General features: G+C 37.7%; 1 protein-coding gene across 1 annotated transcript in view; it reads right to left on the reverse strand.

Annotated features, from left to right (window-relative positions):
- The window catches only part of LOC121638008 (voltage-dependent T-type calcium channel subunit alpha-1H-like), a 66,023-nt gene that overhangs the window by 8,924 nt on the left and 34,134 nt on the right, over positions 1-22,965 (reverse strand). Inside the window, 19 exon segments of the mRNA XM_041982426.1 lie at positions 958-1,028; positions 1,112-1,245; positions 1,330-1,439; positions 1,596-1,747; positions 4,200-4,392; positions 4,791-4,880; positions 4,975-5,100; positions 6,146-6,272; positions 6,375-6,559; positions 6,747-6,815; positions 8,688-8,811; positions 9,070-9,170; positions 9,663-9,953; positions 11,637-11,827; positions 12,861-12,948; positions 13,633-13,788; positions 16,455-16,572; positions 16,689-16,874; positions 17,347-17,498. Of these exon segments, the coding sequence (XP_041838360.1) occupies positions 958-1,028; positions 1,112-1,245; positions 1,330-1,439; positions 1,596-1,747; positions 4,200-4,392; positions 4,791-4,880; positions 4,975-5,100; positions 6,146-6,272; positions 6,375-6,559; positions 6,747-6,815; positions 8,688-8,811; positions 9,070-9,170; positions 9,663-9,953; positions 11,637-11,827; positions 12,861-12,948; positions 13,633-13,788; positions 16,455-16,572; positions 16,689-16,874; positions 17,347-17,498 (2,664 nt within the window).

Raw genomic sequence — 22,965 nt, forward strand, 5'->3', positions numbered from 1 at the left:
ATATAGTTTTGTCAACATAGTTTAAGTTGGTTTTTTTATATTTAAATTTACATGAAATCTAGCACTTTATATAGCAAACCAAACATCACAAATTTCAGAAATCTTTACAATTTCAGAAATGGGGTAAAACTGTTTCAAAGTGATGTGCAGGACTGATATTGCTGCAGAGGGAAACATTTTATGTGTGAAACTACATGTGTTTCCTGCATACAGAAGATTTTCAAGGGTTCACAGGCTTTAAACAACACTATTTATTAAAATTCATTGCAATCCCTTTACTAGTTGTGGAAGCATTTCAATCAAAACTATAAACATTTTATGACAATCGCTTCCATAACAGAGTTTTCTATTTATGTGAGAGTATTGTAGGTGTTGTCATATTCCACCTGTTCCACGTCATCAGGAAGCACACAGCTCTACCCAATCACATAAGTGTAATTGTCTTGGCATATTTTGTTGTGTGCAGCTTGCAGCATATACTGATAGCACACTATGGATTTTGCAGCATCTTACAATCCATCCACAAAGGAAAATAAAGTGCTTTGTGTTGTCTTTGTGTATGATAAAGCTTTTAGACTGGCTCATATTATATCTACTCAGATATCTGAGCAGAAAACAATCCCGACAACGCTGTCTTGAGCCATAAAGGCATGATGCACCTGGTGATTTAACAACAACATAGATTCAATTAATGATTAGCACATAGCCTTTAGCTAAATATGAGGATGCCCCCATTCTTCTGTAATGATTATTTGGCAGCACAGGCTCAATACCAGCCAGCTTGAGGAATCAGTGACGTCTGAAAATCCTGCTGGAGACAGTTACAGCCCAGATGCATAAACTGCTAAATAAACAAGAATTTGATATTTTATCAATTCTAGACACCATAAAAAACAACAACAACAAAAAAAACAATAACTTTTTTTTTTATGTTACAGCATTAGAGCTGCTTCTTACCTGAGGCAAAGCTTGCATCACTGTGTCCAACAGAGCTCTCATTCCTGTGGCCATCTTCAGCAGTTTCAGCGCTGAAACAGTGCAAGGTGTCAGCTCCTACCAGCCCCTGAATCATCGCCTTTGTGTGCCCATGTATTTGTGTCACTGTGTGTACCTCGTGTTATCCTCAGGACCCTCATGATGCGTATGATGGTGGGGTTGATGGGTAGGGAAGCACTCAGATCAATTTCCTCCAGTGTTATTCCCATGATAGACAGTAACACAATGGCAAGATCCAGCTGGTTCCACCTTAACACAAACACCAAACAATTTCACTTTCAGAAAGGGTGAATATTTTTGATGGCTTTTCTGTTCAAGTGAAAGTGTAATTACCTTTCTTTGAAAAAGCGGCGCAGGCCGAAAGCAATGAGTTTCAGAATGGCCTCGATGACAAAAACCAGAGTGAAGACGTAATTGCAGTACTTCAAAATCTCCTCCAGGTACTGCAGGACACACACACACACACACACACACACAGAGACACATACACACACACAAAATCCAAACAAACAAAAAACGCTGTGGCTGCACTGTACCTCCACATAACACTTCATTATTATGGTTCTAGGACAGGTGGCAGTAAGAGTTGCCATGGTTACCTGAGGCTGGTTGTAGTGCTCCATGCTCATGGTCAGGAGGTTTGTAAAGATGATGATAGTGATGAAGAGATCCAGGTAGTGGCTGGTGCACAAAGTGTGTATGGATCGGCGCATTGGGGAATAGTCAGCGTAATATGGCTTCTCCAGGGCTCCTGCAACACACACACGCACACGCAGTCATTAAAATGTTTCTGTGAGGAAAAATATGATATGGACTATGAAGTCACTAATGAAGTTGGTGCCAAGTGGCACTCTGCTGCGCATGTGTGTTCAGACTAAAAGTGCCACCTCAGGAATTCATTCCTATCCATCACACACACACTCTTTCGGTGGCACTTCAAGGTGTCTTTGGGCAGAAACCCTTGCTGTCTGCTGCCAGACAGTTAACTAAGAGGAAAGCACTACTAGAGATTACACTGCAGAAAAAGTGAGGACAAAGTAAAATAAAATAGGTGGAGCTGCAACAGATAGAGGCAAACCAATGTGTGCACGACTCTCTAATGTGTATCAGAACATAATTTGAGCTTAAATTATGTGTGTTCATGTGAAAAAAAATGTCTGAGAATGCACAATTGAGTGTAATTTTACATGTAGACTATGTGGATGTACTCTAGCTGTATAATGTGAGTCCCTTTAATCTAAATAATTGAAATCATAAAGGTCCACAGTTTAAAATGTAGAGGAATCAAACAGTAGAAACAGCAACAATCCTCCAACTCACCCTTCTTACCTGAAGGAAATGTTATAGTGACTACACAAAACACAACACCCTAAACACTCTGGTCTACTGTGGCAAAGCAGAAGGGAATCCTCCCCATGTTTGGACATAAATGACTAATTCTTCACAAACACACCTGAACATACCTCATTACATTTTGTCAACAGCCTAGGTAATAATTCTCCTGTGAGATCTAACAAGCCACCAAAGGAAGTTTAAAATGTAAACAACTGCTCTGCCATCTTTGAGTAAATAATAAATAAAAAACAATTAAAATAAACCTAGAGGGTTAATTTAATTTCTGTTGTCAGGGGAAAATCTGTTTTCCTGGAAATATGAAGCTCAATAGAAACTAGTTTCCACTTACTTTTGGACTAATCAGAATAAGGGAGACCACAGTGCTAAAAAAAAAAACGTGTCTGGTGGGATTTTCAAAATCATTCAAGATTTTTGCTATAACCCAGCATAATCCTAAATAATAATATACATTTACATGGGATTTGAGTTGCATTTCACTCCCCGCACTTCCTCATGATTATACACTCACAGCTGGTGTCACGTCTTAAGAACAAGAGCGTGGAACATCATCACATTCCACCTAAGATGTCCTCTTTTCCAACATTTCCAATCTGATTGTTCTGCCAGACAGCAACCTAATCAAGCAAGCACAGGTGTGGTGATCTTTTTAGCTTAGCTTGCTAAAGCTAGTTCAAGGAAAACTGAACATAATCTTGAAAACAACAGGTTAAGAATTGTGCTGCTTCAATATGGCATTTAAATATAAGTGAAAATAACCACTAGAAAATCACTTTGTTGACTTTTCATGTGGTTTTGTCAAGAAAGCAGTTTGATAAAGTAGTCAAACTTCCCAAACTGATAACTATTCTTGTGTCAAGCTTATCACCTGCGAGTTTATTCTCTTGTTTAAAACGAGTGAACCTGTACAAAAACACACATGTGGGACCTAAAGGTGATAACTTCCTAGATGAAGAAGTAAAAGAGTAGAGAGCAGTGAAATGCTTCAGCTGATGGGGACAGGGTCATTATGTAATCCATCATTTACATTTTTTAATGGCAATAGTTTCCTTGTTACTGAGGCTAGATAATACCTGCACGTGGATCAGAACTGTGCATGTATTGCCTTGAACATTACTTGATTCACCTGACTGAACCGTCAGTCATGTTATCTTTTAGTGGAAAGTGCCATAATATTTTTTCCAATTATCTCTCCTTGTTGAAAAAAAGATGGCAGGAGATATTTGGAATGATGCAGAAAAACAACCACACATAAACTAAGCTCTAATGCAGGTCTGTGGCGCTGAAACTACAGCTGTTTAACCCTGTAAGTACCATAGCATGAATGATAAATGGTGTTTTATGTTGCCGGTAACGCAGCAGGGCTTAAAACGTTAATAAATATTCTATTGAAAATGTATTAGATATTTCCCCTAATACAATCTTATGACATTGTTACACAGACGTGATTTATCTTATCATTATATAAAGATAAAATGTAAAATATTAATTATTGTCAAGGTTTGTTATAAAGACAGAAAAAGAATTCGTTGCTATAAAACTATTCAACCATACACGTTGTGTCTTTTTCTCTTAGTATGTTGTTATGCAGCCATATTTTCAGAGCTGTTAATAACAAATTCCACAAATTTTTTTTAGTACACGTCATTAATCTGTATCTGTGCTTATGGCAGAGGACAAAAAAAACCTAGAATTCTAATTTCTGCTTCAGACCTTGAAGGAGAAGAGACGTAAAAACACTAAAACCTAGTTTGCTAATAAACTGTTTCAACACCAAAGGACCTGATAAGAGAGCAGAGCTAGGAAAAGAGACACATATTAATCAATGAAAGTCTCCCCAGTTTTCTCACTTCTCCTCCTTTTCTCCAATCGCTTCTGTCGTTTCTCCTCCCTCAGTCGGGCCTCCTCCTCTTCCTGTTGCTGGCGACACTTGTGAAAGTTTTCCACCACCACACCCACAAACATGTTGAGCACAAAGAAGCTAACAATGAGGAGGAAAGAAATGAAGAACAGCAGCATCCAAGGGTTGTTGTTTCTTATTGGCTGCAGCAGAAGACAGTAAGGAGAAAAGAGGGAGGTGGTTTGAGGATGAATTGGTGTAACAGAAGGACCAAAGAGTGACAAAAGTGAGGAGGGGTGAAGATGAGAAAAAGGAGAACATAAACAAAGAGACAATGTAAGTCCTGAGTCAGCACTGAAACTGCCAGCACTGTCAACGCAGAGCTATTCATCCATCTGTCTTTTTTCTTTCCCTACACTTCCTCACATATTTTCTGAAATATTTCTTTTTTCTCATTCAAACAGACACAATCAAAGGTGCCTGAGACTGGCAGAAAATACAGCATTTACCATCTAAATGATTTCTATGCTTCCTTCATAGTCATTCCTTCATTTCCCACTCCCACAGTCCTGTGTCTGTGTGCAACCAAGTGTGTCCTCACCTGCTGGTCCACTCCAACAGCATCTAGGCCATCATACATGATGCTCACCCAACCATCTTTACAGGACAGCACAAAGAGTGACATCAGCGCCTAGATAAATGAAACACATATAAATCGGTGCCTTGCTGCAATTCAGTTTTATATGAGGACGTGTCAAACCAAGACATGTGGGCGAGTGACAAACCTGCCCCAGGTTGTCAAAGTTGTATTTCCGCCTGACCCAGCGGTAACCTCCCTGCAGACACTCGGTTCTGTTGGTGATGTTAGTGACATTAAACCCGTCACAGTGGAAGAATTTCCCCTTAAACAGCTGCACACACAAACAGGTGAGTTCACAAATTAGCACATAGCAGTGCAACCTCAAGAAAATGTAAACAAAGAAAAAAAACAAATGAAAACAAAGCGGAGATAAGAGAGCTTTGTTGGGTTATAGTAAATTACTCAGCAACAGCCTACAGAATCATTCATCATGGTTAAGATTTCCAAGTACCATCTGGTCCTGTCTGCACAAACACAGCAACACATGGCACTGATTTTCACATTAGAGAATAATCAAGTGATGGTGTGTTTTTAGGAAAAGCAGTTATGTTATTAATGTTTGAGGAAATATTTGCAGAAATGAAAACCAGTATAAAGAAGTGGAAAGAGTTCAGAACAGACAATCTTTGAGCACAAAGATCCCTAAACCTGCTGGGGAAGTGCAACACAAGCACATTATCCAAAAACCATAGTTTTTCCTCTCTAACACTTTTTAAGAATTGTAAGGTCAAAGCTGATCAAATGTTTAAACAAAGTTAATATTTTCTGATAGAGATCTGATCTCTCTTTCAGTTCTTTAAATTAACCTTTGTAGATTTCAACTGATTTACTCAATGGCCATCTGCATTTCTATTTTTCACGTCTACAATTTTTAAAAAATATTAAAATAGTCAGAACTAAATTGTCTTTGATTAATTTAAATAAATGATAAATAATTGAGTTAATTAAATTAACTACATAAAAAATTGAGAATAAATGTTTTAAAGAATACCCTCTCAGCACAATTCCTGTATTGAACCATTGTTTTTTTTAAGTACTTCCAGAAACTATGTTGCATAATCAGCATCTCATTTGCACTTCCTCCCGATTATTCTTTTCGCTTTTTATTACCTGGAGCTTTTCTGAGCCGTGCACCATTTATGTGAAATCACTGCAGTCAGTGTCTTTAAACAAAAAACACAACATGCTTTGGCTAATGGTTAGAAATGAGTTAACTGTGTAGTTTTTGATGAAATTCAGAAAAAAAGTCAAAAGACGAGAGTTATCTTTAAATGTCACAGGATAAACAGAAAATAATGACTACTATAAATATTTACCTGCACTCCCAGTATCCCAAAAACAATGAAAAAAGCACAGCAGATGAGCACAATATTCCCAATTGGTCTGAGAGATGTGATCAGGGTCTCAACCACCAATTTCAGACCTGGGGCCCGACTTATCACCCTGCAACACACATAATAACACCCATACAATCAAGATGAGCAGGTACTCCAGAATATCAATGGTATAAACCCAAGTAGTGGAGAAATTTTCCTGCCCTCCTACCTGAGCGGACGCAGTGTGCGAAGCAGACGAAGGACCCTCAAGATGCCAAAGATTCGATTACCACCTGCTGATGCCATGGAGACCAGGATGTCCACCAGTGACACAAACACCAGCAAGCCGTCTAAAACATTCCAGCTGCTCTGCAGGTACACACCGTTTCCAAAGTACAGGCCCATCGCCACCACCTTATCCCCCCCAACACACACAAATCCAGTAAAAGGACTTAAGTAATAAAATAGTATGAGGTGTAAATTGAGACCAAGAGCTTTTCTGATCCCCGACCAGGAAGGAAATTGCCTTTTTATGAGTAAAATTAAACAAATGACTTCTATGGGAAGTGCTCATTGAGAAATAGAGTATTGTTATGGTTACCTTGATCATCATCTCGCCCACGAAGATAACAGTGAAGATGTAATTGGACACACTGAGAAACACTCGTTCCTGTCACACACACACACACACACATGCAAACAAGTAAGAGCATGGACAACACAAAGAGAGAAACACATTTGTTGTTTTAAAGGTTATGTGTCTCAGTAGTTTTAGCTTTGATTCTTGACTGTAACATGTTACATAATAAACTAAAAAAAAGAAAAAACAGCATTTGTAGTGACAATAATAAAAAATGTAAAAAAAAAAAAAAAAAAAACAGATGCAAGCAACGTGAGTTTTGATGGTGGCTTCCTCTTACATCAGCTTAAAGTATAAAACCTACTACCTGCATAGGTGTGACATCTATTTTATTATTATCTATCAAGACCAACTCTCAACTTCAAAGAACTCTTTTAAGTGAACATACACCTTTTCAGCCTTTTCCATTACTTTCAGTGTGTTAGATAGCTTTTTTGCCTGAAAGGCTTTGTAAAGTCCACACCAAAGGAGGTTATTCTCAGACAGCACTGCACTTTAACAGCTTTAAAATACCTGATTTGGACTCCTGGCTTCATTCACTTCACCATGAAACAAAATTGCATGCTTACCCAGTGACCACTTTGACATGCCTCAATCAAACGGTGCAGATGAATAGTGAAAAAGAATGCCTCCCTATGTATTTCCCCACTACACATTACCTTTATCTCACTGACAAACATAACAAGGTCAAGATAAGATGAGGAGGAATTCATGACAATTAAGAGAGAAACAACTGCAGCAGACCACACTTACATTAAACTGCAATATAAGTTTATCATGGTCAAAATGTTCCAAAAATCGAATTCAAAAGGTGAATTTAATATCCACGCGCTCTTACTGTGCTGTGACATGCAGGGGATATTAATAAAGACAATCCAGTCGAGATATTACCTCATTATCGAGGCTGGTAATTAAAAAAAATGAAGGGGGGTGGCACAAAACAAAATGCATGGGTTTTTATATTTATAATGATGCTCACCCTCCTGTCCTCATGTTTATTTGCATGAATCCCAATTAATACTGTGTGAATCTGTGGAAATAACTGAACCTCATTTAAATGCTGCTGTCACAAAGCACTGCAGGCATTATCTCTTCTCTGTTCGTAAAGAATGGTGAAGTATTTTCTAGACTAAAGGACATTTGAAAGGAAGCACTGGAGCTCCTGTCATTTGCATTTAGAGAATTCAACCTGTTCTCAGCACAGTTGCCCCTTACAGTGTAATTTTAACATTAGGAACCTTCACCAGTAACTAAAGACTATTGAAGGTTGTAGTCCCTGCCCCCCCAAAAAAACAACAAAAAATGTGGGGAGGTAATATGTAGCATTTTAACTTATCCAGAGTTCAATTAATCTAGCTTTTTTTTTACATGTATTCATTGCTTTACAGTGTTTGCTGTATGCCAGGAGCACAAAAACCACTGGAACCTCAGCATAGCCCTGTATGAAGGTGCCACACTGCAGATTTGTGTTACTTCAGCTTAAACTCCTCAAACAAACTTTTAGTGTGGAAGAAAAGAAATATGTGTGCAGACTAATTTTCAAATCAAGGTCTTTGAAAAAAGTATTTGGTACTTTGTCTAAATGCAGCTTTAGGTATTTCTGTGTCTTTTGTCTCAATTTGAAACAAAACAAATCAAACTTGTTCTAACATAACCAAAGAAAAAAAAGCAACCAATCATGTCTGAGCAATCAGCAGACACCTGAGCAAGTACCAGGAGCTCTTTTTAGATGAAAAGTATCCTGAGATGGTAAATATTTCTTTGTGTTTGTAAAATAATTAGTTTCTAAATATTTAAGTATTAAAGGTTGAGGTCATGTTGTTAGTGCAGTATTATGTCATTCAGAGTCCTTTCAAGTGCAACGTAGGAACATGAATGTATGTGTTTGTAAGTGTGAGCTACCATGCTCTTGGGATGTATATCAGGTCTCTCCAGTGCGATGGTGATGCAGTTCAGAAAAATGAAAAGGAGGACAGTGTGATCGAACATCTTGTGGCCAATCACCCTCTGACACCACAACCTGAACCTGAGGACAAACATGATAAGAAGAAAAAAGCATCAGCAGTTACATCTCAGTCACTTGCATTACTTCTTTCACTGCATTTATCCACACAAAGTCTGAGTTTCAGCTTTAAATGATGACAGTGAGAAGTTCAGTGCTGAGCTTCACATCATAACTGTAAACCTTCACACATGCTTTGATTTAAGCCACCTAAACCACCCAGGAGAATATCAGGAACTACCCATGTGTCTGTGTATATGTGTCTGGATTGTGTGTATTTACTGGTTCTGTGGACCAAACAGATAAAGAGACCACTCTTCATGCTCCAGGCACCACTGAGGCTCATATGGTTCCAGCATCTTTTTCAGCTTCTTACATAAACTCTGTAAGAAACACACACACATTTCCAAAACAAATTAAAAAAAAGAAAAATGAGAGCGAGAGAGAACACTTACATGGTTTTTTTGTATGCTGTTAAATCTTTCATAATGCAGTTCATCATTGACCATAATCATGCAATGTTAATGCTCAGAATGAGATTTTAATTGTTCAAATTTAGGTTGAGATCACCTGAAGATGTTCTGCACAAAATGTCAACACAACTCAGGGTAATGTTCCAGTGTTCTCTCTATGTTGCTCACAATTTAAATTCAGCTAATTAAACAGTTTCAAAATCATGTCAGTGACGGAGGTCGCCCAGGTTGGAACGCATGTCTTTTCCAGATAATTAGAAACAGCTTTTGCACTGTTGCACATGCCTAACCTTGATTTTGTCTTCATGTGATATACCTAAAAATATCAGGCAGGACAGCATCAAAATGCTATTTAGTTTACAAAAAGCGATCCTGTAAAATTGCACTAGCATCAGTATTCACCTCCTCAGTCTCTTCCTCGTCTTGATGATATGATGTTAGGGGCACTTCATCATAGCTGTGGTCTGGTAAGGGAAATGTGGTGCCGTTGCAGTCAGGTGAGAGGAGAATGGGCACTTGCAGGTAATCAGACTGGTCCAGAGACTGCTCCCTGCTGCTGAAGTTGGAGCACGTGTGCATTTCGGATAGCAGGGACTCCATCTCTCCTGACTGGCTCCTCCTGTGGAGGCTGGAAGCTCGGCCGATACTGGTCCAGCTGGAGCGACGGCTCTCTGGCGCACTTTCCCACATAGACTGCGAAGACAGCAACACGTCGTTGGATTTCTAGCTGAACAGTTAAGATTTCTTGCTTCGCAGATTTAAGCTACCATGTTTAGTTTTTGGCTACTTGAAATATTGTGGAGCCAATAAAACCCCAGCAACTTCTGCAGAGTCATTTGATGTGGCACTGAATGCACAATGCACTTAAAAAACACAAGTTAGCAGGTGCAAATGGGATGTTTTTTTAGTAGTATAAAAAGGGCTGAAGTTAGCTGATGCCATGTTTTTTTTAAATAAGTGACTGCTGCTCACAGTTAACATAAAATGTATGCTAATAGAATATGTTAATAGTATTTCAGTTGCATTAAAATGCAATGTATGAGAGCACAAAGTAGCCAAGACGCAAACAGATATGACGGGCTTACACAGCTGACTGTAGGCTACATGTTAAGTATGTAGTGTTTTATAATATTATTATCAACATGGTGATATTTTTCATTGTGAATATTAATTAAGTCATGTATTAGCATTCTGTCTAAATATAATTTGATAATTCCTTATTAAGCAGCCCCAGCAGAGGTACTGTTACTGTTAAAATGCTTAATCCAACCATCTTAAGCAAACAAAGTTGGGAAAATATATGTAGATTTTAATTTTATGTTTCTAAAAAATATCATTCCACCCTTACAATGAAAAATAGTTTTCTTGCACCTTTTATAAGTAATGTTTCTTTTACATTTATAAAAATTAAATAAATGTATAAAATGGAAACAGAATGAAAGGACATTGTTTAAACTTTGCACATTTAAACCTTCAGCCATTTATTTATTTAACCTTTATTTATACTGGTAATCTCACTGAGACTTGGGGTCTGACCTTAGAGGTCAGACATGCCAGACTTGGTCTTTTACATAAGTAATATTATGGACCAACTTTTTTGCACTTCTCATCTTTCAAAACAGGCCTTTCTAAATAATTAATTGACTTGACCTGTGCTAATTTACTAGACATACTGACCTGAAACCTGAAGAAAAGACCAGAATGCTGCCTGATTAGAATGTAAATGATTTGCTATTTTTCAAAAGGCTCCAATCATATCAAAAAAGTGTGGACAGTAGGGACTACTAGCTCCCATCTAAAAACAGGAAACAAGCATCTTCCCTCAGCAGGAAACATCTCATCTGCAAAGTGTTTGCATCAAATTGCCCAAAGCAGCCTCAAATAAAACTGGCATTTGCCTCAGATGTTAGACATGGTCATCAATACACAAAGGACTATGTGACTCAATGGATCAATAGTTGGTGGTAGAAATGTGCAAAAGGCCCATCAAAAAGGGAATGCCACTTAGCATAAACAATGTTAAGTTCAAAATATGTGGCTTTGCAAATGTTTTATTAGGACTGAAATGCAATTATGTAATTAGTAGGATTTTGAGAATAAAAAAGTACTTTGTTGTAGGAAAATACTAAAACTCTTCAAGACTTGCTTTACTAGAGGTTTTACAGATTGGGATGTTGTAGTTGGTTCTTACTACCGTATCTCCTCTACAGAATACAGACTTTGATCTTTCAAATCAGTCCTGAAGCTTAGCTCAGCCTGGATTTATTTCCTGTTCATTATCATTTCTCCAATTTGATTCCCTCTGTAAATCAACTTTATTCTTGTCAGTTAATGTGCAAGCAATACATGTAAATGCAAGAGGTGCCCAAAGCTCACCGGCGACCTCTGCTCAAGGCTGTTGATGTCCGTGGAAGCACCACTTGCTCGGCGTGACTGGCTGGAGTTTATGGTGGGTGTGGCTGCAGTGTGTGTGATGACTGGCAGCGGTGGAGGAGGAGGGGGAGGCATGGAGGCCTTTGGGTTCAGGAGACCATTGGGGCTGAGCATCATTGCCTGGATCTTGAGTTCTGCACACACAGAACAATTGGTTTTTTAATTATTTCTCTGGTTTTATTGCTTATCTATATTGATATAGCTAATGTAAAGTCTGCAGCACTTTTGCAGTTTTGGCTCTCAGGGGTATATCAGGGCTGCAGATACCACTGAAGACCTTCTTGTAGGACCTAAACATTACAGGATAAACATATAAAAATGGAAAAAAAATTAAGAAAAGACCTCACAGTTGCTCAGGTCAAACCAGTTAACCTGGTGAAGATCCAAGTTGCTGTAGCCTGACGTAAGCATCTTTTCCATATGGCCATCTTTGCATGTTTTAGCAGTGGTCCTGTTATTTTTACGATTGCATGTAAGTACCTCCTAATTATGATTAAAACTGGCTACATTTCAGGTAATGTAAGCATTCATGTCTGATAGAAAGAGAGAATTATTTGGAGAAATTAGATTTTATATCTACAAATGCTGAAATGATGACTTGTGTACGGTAGCTGGCAGAAGTAACGGACGTTTTCCTATTTATTCATAATTTTCTGCATTACAACCAGCTACTGACATTACAACCAATAAAATATATTAAAATAAATACAATATAATAAAAAATGTTTTATTTCACTTCACAAATTTGAACTTAAAGAAATGCATAAAATATTTAAATTATATTACTGCTTATAATGTATAAAAATAGGAAACCACCCAGTGGGGTGATTACTTTTACACAATTACACAATGAAAGAATAAAGGCCCTAATCCAAAAATAAATAAATAAATAAATAATTACTTGTAAAACTGATTTTTTCTGTTGATCAATATACTGAAGAGGTTTCACAATTTCTTATCAGATGTTGTTATGTTTTAAGAGAACAATTCACTTTGTGCAACAGCATCTTGTATAACACAACACACTCCAAAATCAAAGTTAATCTGGGAAAGTGGTCTGAAGGCTTGGACTGATTTTAATGATAGACAGGTAATATTTGTGCAGAAATCACTGCATATACAAAAGTTTGTATAACAAAAACCAAAGACGAATGATCCAACTGGTACCTGCAGCATATAGCTCTCTCAGCTTCTCCTCATCCTGGTAAAGGAGGGATTGTCCCTCGTCATCAGCTTCAGATTTGTTGGCATCCCCCTGAAATACACAGACACACAATCACACAGAGCTCCAGGCATCATCACACTTTATCATCATCATCACTTTGACAGCTGTATGACTGTGTTTTCCACATAGTATTTGACCAGTGGAAAGGTGAAAAACATCAGCAAGTGGAGAGGATATGATTAAGAAACAAAGAGCAGGAGACAGACGGGCGGAGGGAATCTCCAGTGTTCTCTAGTTGAGTTATGTGCATTGCTTTGGCAGCGATCTCCTGTAGTCACGCCAATAAAGCTTTACTGAATTTAATTAAAATTCACGCCAGAAAGATTGAGGCAGACGGCTTTGGCAAAGGGTATCTATGTGTGTGTGTGCGATAGAGAGCAAGTGTTCTCTGATGCTGAAGATAAAAGATGAAAACTAAACAACAAAAGCTCACCAGCTGTGAATGGCAGGCGATATCAAACACTTCCCTACCCTGGAGAGTATTACGACCGAGTGTGTGCATGTGTGTGTCAGCAAGAAAGATAGATAGAGGAAAAGAGGAATACAGGAGAAAGTTATGATATAGAGAGGGAGAGGAGAAACCACAGGCAGGATGGTGGAGATTATACTCTAGTAGGCAGCTTTGGTATCATCAGTGCAACAAAGCAAAATTAGTCTTGTTCGCTCTGCCGTGTTCTCTAAGTATTTCTGATAAAACTGCATCTTTGCCCTTACTTCAGCTTGAAAACCCTCAACCAAAATGGCTACAAGCAAGTTGAACAGGACGTAGTTTCCAAAGGTCATGAGGGCCACAAAATAGAGAGCAGCCAGGGGTGACGTTGAGGCCATCCCATTATAGAGCACTGCATTCCAGTCCTCCTGGGTGAGGATCTAAAATTGAGAGATGTGGAGAGAGGTCTTAGTAGACAAACTCTGAGAGAAAGAAAAATACACCGTTGAACACTAAAGGTCCTGAAATGCTAGCTAATTTGCAAGTAGGGGGCGTGCAAACATAATAACACATGCACATTATTTTAATATACTGCAATCATTTGAGCAACTATGACGCTCATCAGTGTTAAAATGAGCTGGTGTATGTTCCACTACTCTTCCTCCCCCACTGCTTTGGAAGCAAATCTTACCTGCCCACTGGGAGAGTTTTCATATTTTGTTGAAAAATTGAGCGTGACTGCTTCAAAATTGGAGCAAATGAAATAATAGAGAAGATAATCAGCAGCTGCTGCTTGAATTTCTTTCCTTTTCATTTCAAAATGGTCTTAAAATGCAGCGCACACAGAATGTTTTTCCAGTTTCCCGCATTATTGTTTCAAACTCATTTCAAAATATTTTTCTCATCAACCGCAAACATTTACCCAAGTGTTCAGACCCTTTTTTTATTGTTTAATCTCCCACTTTCCACTGGATTAAATCACCTGCCTTGTTGGAAATTATCCTACAGACTTGACATACCTTTTCTTTAAATGTTTGTCCTGTTTTATTTAACAGATATGTTCAATCTAAAAAAGGCTGGATGGGACCAGTCAGTGTGCAGCTATATTTAGGTTTCTTAGAATATGTTAGTAGGTTTAAGTCCAGACTGGATCGCTCAACAACTTTCATAAAGTTATTTTGAAAGCCTTTCTTGAAGTCTCCTGTCTTTCACATCAACCATCTTTTAGATATGTTAAACCTTTAACTGGTCTAAGATGCCAAACACTCTGGAAAAGTTTTTTTTTTTTCTTTTACCCAAAATTGCACACAAAAACAGAATGATGCTGCCATCATTAGCAAAGTCACAGCAAGCTGATATGTGACATTTAGTGAAGCTTCTGTCTGGCCAGTCTACCATGAAGGCTGGACTGATACAGTATCTAATTGATTGTTGTCATTTTGTTAGGATTTCTCACCTCTGAAAAAGAAACTGGGTTTTATTTATGCAGGTCATCAGTTTGACCAATGCATTTCCTCCCTGATTACTTAGTTTGGCAGTCAGATCTAAAAAAAATCTGCATGTGATGCCAAAACGTCTTCCATTTACTCTCTTTAATGTCTGGATTTATAGTTTTAGTAGAGAACAATTTTCATTTTTCAAAACTCTGTGCCTCAGTCATATTTACCACTGAGGCATCTAATTCTGAAAGTAAATATGTGTTGTGTCATTATTTTGTTAAATTTAGATATATGTACCATAAAGCTGTATCTCAACCATGAAAACATGGATTCTTTCTTAAGGAAATGAAAACAAATTAAAAGAAACATTTTCTATTGTTTTTTTTCTCATTAAATGGTTAAAATAATTAGTGTGTTTGAGTTAAATGCTGCATCATTTTCATGTCACTACTCACACATCTGTGCTTTGATACAATTCTCAGATTTATAGATAATTCTCCCAGACTCATGATTTAGTTTACAGATTAACAAAATCATTTGCCAAATTTAGTTGTCTAATTTGTCAAAGAAAAAACAGGTGCTGCTCATCAAATACACTGAGCATCTCTATAAAAGCAGAAATTTTTGGCAATTTATTGGTCTGGAGCATTCAGTTGTGTGTTAACACTTTGCCAAGGAGGAAAGACATCAGCAATGGTCTTACAAAAGCAGTTTTTGCTGTCCATCATTCTGGGAAAAGCTATGATGTCATTTTCAAAACAATCTGGAGTCCATTACTCAACAGTAAGAAAGACTATTTTAAAGATAGAAAACATTTATAAAAAACATTCAATCCAGAGAGCAAGTTGCCCAGGAATGGATGTCCCAGCAAGCTGACAAGTGGTAAAAAATAGAAGAGCTACTTTTCAGACTCTACAGGCCTCAGTTAAATGTTAAGGTTCATGACAATACAATTAAAAAAGACTGAATAAGTACATTTGGAAGGGTTGTCAGCAGAAAGGAACATGGTAGAACAGCTTAGGTTTGAAAAGTTGCATCTGTACCAGCCGTAAGACTTCTGGAACGATTCTTTTTAGAGTGACAAGACCACAGTGGAGATGGTCTTTAACATGATGCACTAGACCAGGTTTTGAGTGAAAGTGAAAACCTCAATCAACCAAAGCAAGATAGCAAAGCAGAGTGGACCAAAATTCCTCCATAATGAAGCGAGGTACTGACAGCATTCAGAAAACAATTATTTTATTTCATTGCCAAAGGTGGTTCTAAAAATAATTAACACATGGGGTATATTTAGTCACCCACAAACTGCTTCTGCATCTTGGCTTAGTTTTAGTTAAATAAATTATCGCATGCATGTAATTATGCATAAAACTTTACAAATAAAAGAAAGGGTGGTTTCTTTTTTCACATGTGTGTATAAGTGTTACAACAAAGGGTCTGTGTAGCAAATGGGATATTTCTGTCTTCAATTTTTAATAAATTATCCCCAAAAGCCAGCTTTTTTCTAGCTTTCTCAGTATTGAATATTGTCTATAAACTGATAATAAAATAATAATCATAAAACCAGTCTAAAACTTTCCATATGCACTGTAAAATTCATCAATCTGAAAAATTCCTCTAAATCAAATACAGTTGCTGTGAATGTGTGTGAGAGTGGTTTTACCAACCTGAAAGACAGTGACGGTTGCCCACAGCAGAGAGTCAAAGTTCTTTCTGTCAGGTAAAGTGGCTCCGCTGTCCTGTCGCAAACCGAATTTACATCCAAACAGATGCATCCCCAAAATACTGCAATACACACACCCACATGTTTGTGTGAAAGGTAATAAATCTGAAAAACAAAACTGAGAAAACATTTTGACTTGTGTATCTAAGCCTGAACTTTCACAAAAAACAGAATGTACCTGAATATAAATATGAAGAGCATCAACAGCATGCAGAATGTGGCCACATTATCCATAGTCTTCATCAGTACCACCAGCTGCCTCCTCAAGGCAGGAAGGAACCGGACCAGCTTCAAAACTCTCAGCAGACGGAAGGTACGCAGCACCGACAAGCCTCCGTCAGCCTCACCCACAATCTCCCATATACTGAAACACACATGACATGCAAACTATAAAGACAATACATCCTTAAGCAATCCACAAATCATTATCTACTAAAGCTGTAATATCCTTTCAGTTGCCTTCAGCATCACCAACAAAAAATAAAAGACAACTCTCTTGGTTTTGATACATGTTATAACAACAAAAACCTAACTGGGCAACTTTGTTTACAACCCAACACCCAATTAAGGGCTAGAAACATGAATCTGCAAAATAAACAAGCAAGGCCTTCAAACACAGATATATAATTTAGCTTGTTGTGCTACATAATGGAATGAGCACAGGCCTTCTGGACTACAAGTGCAACCATTTGGATGTGTTTTCTCAGTCAGCATTACTGTGACAGCAGCCGCCGAGCTGTGTAACAAGGATCAAAAGGATTTCCCACTGACAAGAGGAGGATTTAATGATGGAATTTCCAGTTTGGGGTGAACATATGGGCATACATTTTTCTCACCTGATTATGACAATGACGCTGTCAAAGCCGTTGTAAGGGTTCTTTATGTAGCCAAAGAGCCCAAGAGCCAGGAGCTTCAGCAGCATCTCAAGACTGAAGAGGCTGGTGAAAACCATGTTACTGATCTCCAAAATATCTGTCAGCTCCTGCGGCTGAGGACATGCAGTGTTTGTGGAGACAAAAGATGGATTGATGAACAGAGAGGGGCAGGCACAGAGAAAAATGAACAAAAAAACAGAGATACACAGTCAATGTGAAGCACAGCACACTCACACTGTTAGGAATTTTTAAAAATGATAGTGAAGGATTCAGCGTTGGTCTATGTGGACTAATACGCAGTATGATTTTTGAAAATAAGGTTGAGTAAATGTATTTTTATTATTAATGTTACTGATGTTGCTCAAAGTGGTATTTCTCAAACTCTAAGTTACAAAAGGATTGCAGGAGGGACTCGAAATTTGAAGGAAAATATTTCTTGTTAGCAGAGCTGTGATGATGTTGGTAAGCAAGACTTATTTAGACAGCATGCAAAGTACCAAGTACAAACAGATCAGATTTGTAATTTTAGATAATTAAAGCTCATCAAATCAGAATGTAAGTATTCAGGAAAAGATTATTAAAAAATATAGTTGCTTTTAGATCTGCTTCCTTTAAAAAAAAAAATAAATAATAGTCCAATATGTAGAAATTTGAGCAGAAAATTAAATTCAGCTTGGCTTATTTAACTTGGCTTAAAATAACCAAACTAATAATGGTCATAAAACTCCAAAAACATGTTAGTACACCAGATATCTGAGAACCACAAGCAAAAATAACATTTTCACATCTGTTGTGTGGAGTCCCAAAGACACTATGTTGTGAAAAAGCAAGTACATAGAAATCGTTGACTTTTCTGATATATTTAGACAAGCAAGCATTTGATCCACTAGGATTAAATGTTCTTTTTGCTACTCAGGCATGTGGTGTCACCAAGTCAAAATATAAAGAGCTCTCAGGGGAGCAGCTGCAGAAGAAAAAGGTTGTGGCTACCTCACAGCCTGGTGAGTCGTTTCTTTCTTCTTAATTTTTTTCCACTTGAAGCAAAACAAGTTGTGCAGCTTTTAAAGACCAGCATAGATACCAAGAAATGGTCATGCATGCAAATTTAGCATAAGAACACTGTGTTTAATAAAGAAAATGTCTGAGATCTCCAAAAATTAAGTACGGGATGTTTAGGTAATTGTTGCAGTTCTTTGCATCAGGAGAAACTGAAGGAATTGAAGTGACACGCAGAGAAACCTCAGACGTACGACCTGCATGGCCATTTCCACTATCAGTAACAGCAGATGTGTGATGCAGACCAAAGGCATCCTTTCAGGAGAAAAACTTCAAAGATCTGTGAAGCATCTGTAGTGGAAATATTAGGTTTGGGTGCTGCCTGACTGTTCAAGTTGAATAAAAGGTGGACAATAAAGCAGCGTAGTGATCTTCAGCACAAAAGCGAAAGGATTAGAATAGTATGAATAGTATGAATAAATAGAGGGTTATGGAACTGGTTATTACCACAGGTTGAATCCCACTTAAATACTAAGGATGGATTTGAAAGGTGCTACTATACTCAAGAAAAAAAGGCATACATAAGTAACTTCTAATAAAGTACTAACCACTGAGTATTACTTTTTCTGCAGAAGAGCAGAAAAATCAGTTTCTGTATATTATTCATATAACTGTTTAAAAAGTCTGAATATAATAAAAAAGAAAAGTCATCAACCACCATGAAATTTATGAACGAATTTTGATCAAGTTTTCAGGAAACCTCAGAAATTAAATAAACAAGTGATTAGATTTTGAGGCTGATCTGGATCCCCACCTGGATCCAGGAATATTTTTAAAGGATTCTTTACTGTGGGGAGATAGGGATAATTTTCCCATTAGGGCTTATAAGTAAAAAATAACAACCACAATCACTGGCAGAAATGGCTTCACTGAGGTCTGTGCTCTCTGTGAGTGCCCTTATTTTTATACTGTCTATTTATTTGTTTGTTTGTCTTATTTTAATTCATTCCTTGAAAACATGATAATACCTTACATGTGTTAGCTTATAAATACTGACACTATTTCTTACCATGTCCACCCCAAAAATCTACTGGATTAAAGTCACAGAAGTTTCAAAGAAGGTGTCTGAATGGAAAATACAGAACTGTGCAAAAGTCTTTTTCCTTTTTCTGGGACTTGAACAGTTTTTTTCTTGATTTCAGTCAAGTCCTTATACCTGATTACTTTCAGACGATTCTATTTCATTTGTCACATATGGAGGTGTGAAATTGCCAAATCTAAAAATAAAGAATAAAAAATGGCTCAATCATCAAATTGATGTGCCAATAAATTATGTAAAAATGATCAGTGTGGCCTCGGGAAAGAAATTAAGGTTTTAAGCAGGTAGAACCTCAGCAGAAATGGCTTTCTTAAGAGAAGACTCAACAAGATCTTTGGCACTTTGATGTTTTAGCTGAAAAATCCCATAATCACTGATGACTGTTTACTGTTTGGTGTAGATGTAGTGGCCGAGAAGCTGCTCCAGCTGCAGACATGCACAACTAACAGGCTGAAGGTTTTGGTAAAGTTGTCTGTGATGCCAGAGAACGTTTCCTGGATGGTTGAGATGAAAACTTTTCTAAATGTTCCGTTAACATCTGCTGAAGGTCGCAACTAAAATTCTAATAACCTTCCCTAAACCACCTTTTATCTTCTTCCTTTCTACCGCAGCCGTAGCTCCCGGAGAAAAACTCGCTCCTCTTGGATTGTAGAGTATATTCTTTAATTCTGTCATCATACATGTTTCCCTCACTTGTTATGACAAATATACAGGAAAAATAAATAAATTCAGCCACTTGGTGGTTATTTTATTTAATTAATCAAACAGCTCTATTTGTCAAATACCAGCCGTCAGGACAGGGCCGACTGACTGGATGCAATGACCCTTTCCCGGCTGCATCTCTTAGCTCTTCTTATCTTCTCAGTTTTGTCCCATCTATTTCAGCTCTACATCACTCAGTCAGCCATTTCTGCCGGTGTTCTGGCCTAAAACCTTCAACCAGCCACACCTGAACAAGACAGAACCAGGTAGGCTGGGCTGCACAGTCCTCCCTGCACCAACAGCCTGTGACCTGCTCAGTGTTGAGGATCTTCCACCAAGACACACCTTGAACGACCCCCCACCCCCCTCATTTACATAATGAGGCAGAAATGCATATAGAAGCTAAAAAGGAAACAGAGAAATAAATACACTTTGAGGAATAAAAAGAAGAAAAAAAAAATACAAGATGGAAATAATGAGGACGTAAATATGACCACAAATTTTAAGAAGTGTCAATAAATAATTAAAATGTTATATGAAATTAAAATACAGAAAAAAAATCTTTTGGGGTTAAGAAAATTTTAAAAAGAAATGAAGAAGGAAAAAAATAAATAACCAAAGAAATAAATAAATTAAACTGAAAGTGACATGAAAAAGAAAATAAATAGAAATATTAACACAAAGTTAAATTAAAACAATTCAAAATTAAAAAAGAAATATAAATTTGTGTTATGTTTTATAATTTTCTTAATGAAGAAAATATTTTTTTTTTATTTTTTTTGTATCATCTCAGTTTGTTTATTGGGACTTTTTTTTATATATTGTTTATAATTTTAATTTAGGCAGTCTTGGTCTGCCATAACCAAAAAGGTACATCAGGCTGTGGGATAGGTTTGCCATTAGAGCTTCTAACTAAAAAATAATGGACATAATCATTTGCCAAAAAAAAAAAAAAAAAAAAAAAAAATGACAATGGCTTCACAGAGGTCTGTGCTCTCTAAGTGCTTCTAGTTTCTGCTTCATTAGCTGCATCTATGAAAATTGCCAAATAAAATAGTTTGACAGGCAACAAAATATTTGCATGGTGTGCAGTGTGTCTGAAAACCTTTAAAGGTGCACTACAGAACTTTTGCAATTGTCCCACTGCCCTCTATTGTTGGCTAATTCAGCATCCATCTTGCATCCTATGTTACGTCCCACTCTAGGGTTGTGGGAGGGAGTAACAAACGGAATGCTATGGACAGGTGTAAAAGTGAAACCAAGCAGATTTTTTGTGGTGAGAGTAAATAAAGATTAAAACCAGGTGTCAAACATAATCCAGTGTTGGGGTTAGTGGTACTGCTGAAAGAAAAGTCAAAATGTTATTATTAAACCGATACACAAAATCTGCCAGGTAAACCAAACTAAGATAAACAAAAAGGTGCACTTAAACCGGCGAACCTAACGAAATACCAAAAGTGCAGCAGTTTCAGTAACCTAAGAGAAAACCAAAATACTCTAAACTAGCCCAACACATCCCACCAATGTCTTCTAATGTTTAAACACCAAGGATAAATCAAAAGGCAGAACACAAACTAACTCAAAGCGAAGCCAAAAACAAGCTGTGTGTTACGAAGGTAAAGCCCAACCAAAACGAGACTACAAATTACTCCCACAAGGGGAAAACACAAACAGCCATGGTTTAGCCCTGCTGGAACCTCAAAGTAGTCTGCAACACAAACGGCTACCATTTATTCACAGTAAACACACAGACTGGCCACGCCACCAGAATTCTGCCAAACTGAGGGGAAGCAGCCTGAGCTGCCCAGCTTCTCCCCCTCCCGAATGATCTCAGCAGCAGTCTTTTATTTCCCGGATTCCGGCAAGCTGCAACATGATTGGATGGGCGTTGAGCCAATCAGCGAGGAGGAGACCGGGGCGCTTCAAATCCAGCCACTTCGAACAGACATCAGGGCCTGGCATTTGCATCCAGAACGAGCCACAGCTGTCTGCAATGAGCGGTGCCCCTAACATCCTACCTGTACTGTGAGCTCTGGCTACATTCACACTGCAGGTGTTAAAGCTCAAAGCAGAATTTTTTAATGAAATCTGCTTTTTTTTGCGTGGTTGTTCACTTTATCATTACAGTGCAGCCTTTACCACGCTGAAGTCTGAACACTATGTGGCCCTGAAGTGACACGTTGTATTTATGGATGTACTGGATGCTTCATATCTGTTTTGGAAATACTTGCATACTCTGAACTGATAAAATTATTGCTGAATAAAAGAAGAAAGAGAAAAAGGAGAGCACAAATGTTAACAATGGCCTTTTGTGGAACAGTGGCTCGTACTTCTGTACAGAGGCATGTACAGACAATGCAGCCATGTTTAACTGTGCAAAGTCCTGCATGTGTCCAATTTTTCCAACCCACACCTGCTCAAACCCGTTAGGATGATTACCAAACTTAACCCGTGGATATCTTCCAGTAAAATCTGGACCCAGCGACAATGTAGGATATAAAACGCGACCCGACCCACATGGTATTACACCGTAATTGTAAACACACCCCCATCCCTCGCTTCATTGCATTACTTTCTTAATTCATTCATATTTTTTTGTAATTGCTTGTCGCTTTCATTTACAATAAAAAACAAAAAGACAAAAACAGCAAATATGGTGAAACAGCAGAATTGTTTTGTGACTTATGTGACATCAAAGTCTGATGAAATGCAGCATGATGGTTCAGACTGAAGTTGCTTCGACCTAGGACCACATATAAAAGTGAACTGGGTCAGATTTTAAA

The sequence above is a fragment of the Melanotaenia boesemani genome, chromosome 4 (genome assembly GCF_017639745.1).
Source record: "Melanotaenia boesemani isolate fMelBoe1 chromosome 4, fMelBoe1.pri, whole genome shotgun sequence".
NCBI lineage: Eukaryota > Metazoa > Chordata > Actinopteri > Atheriniformes > Melanotaeniidae > Melanotaenia > Melanotaenia boesemani.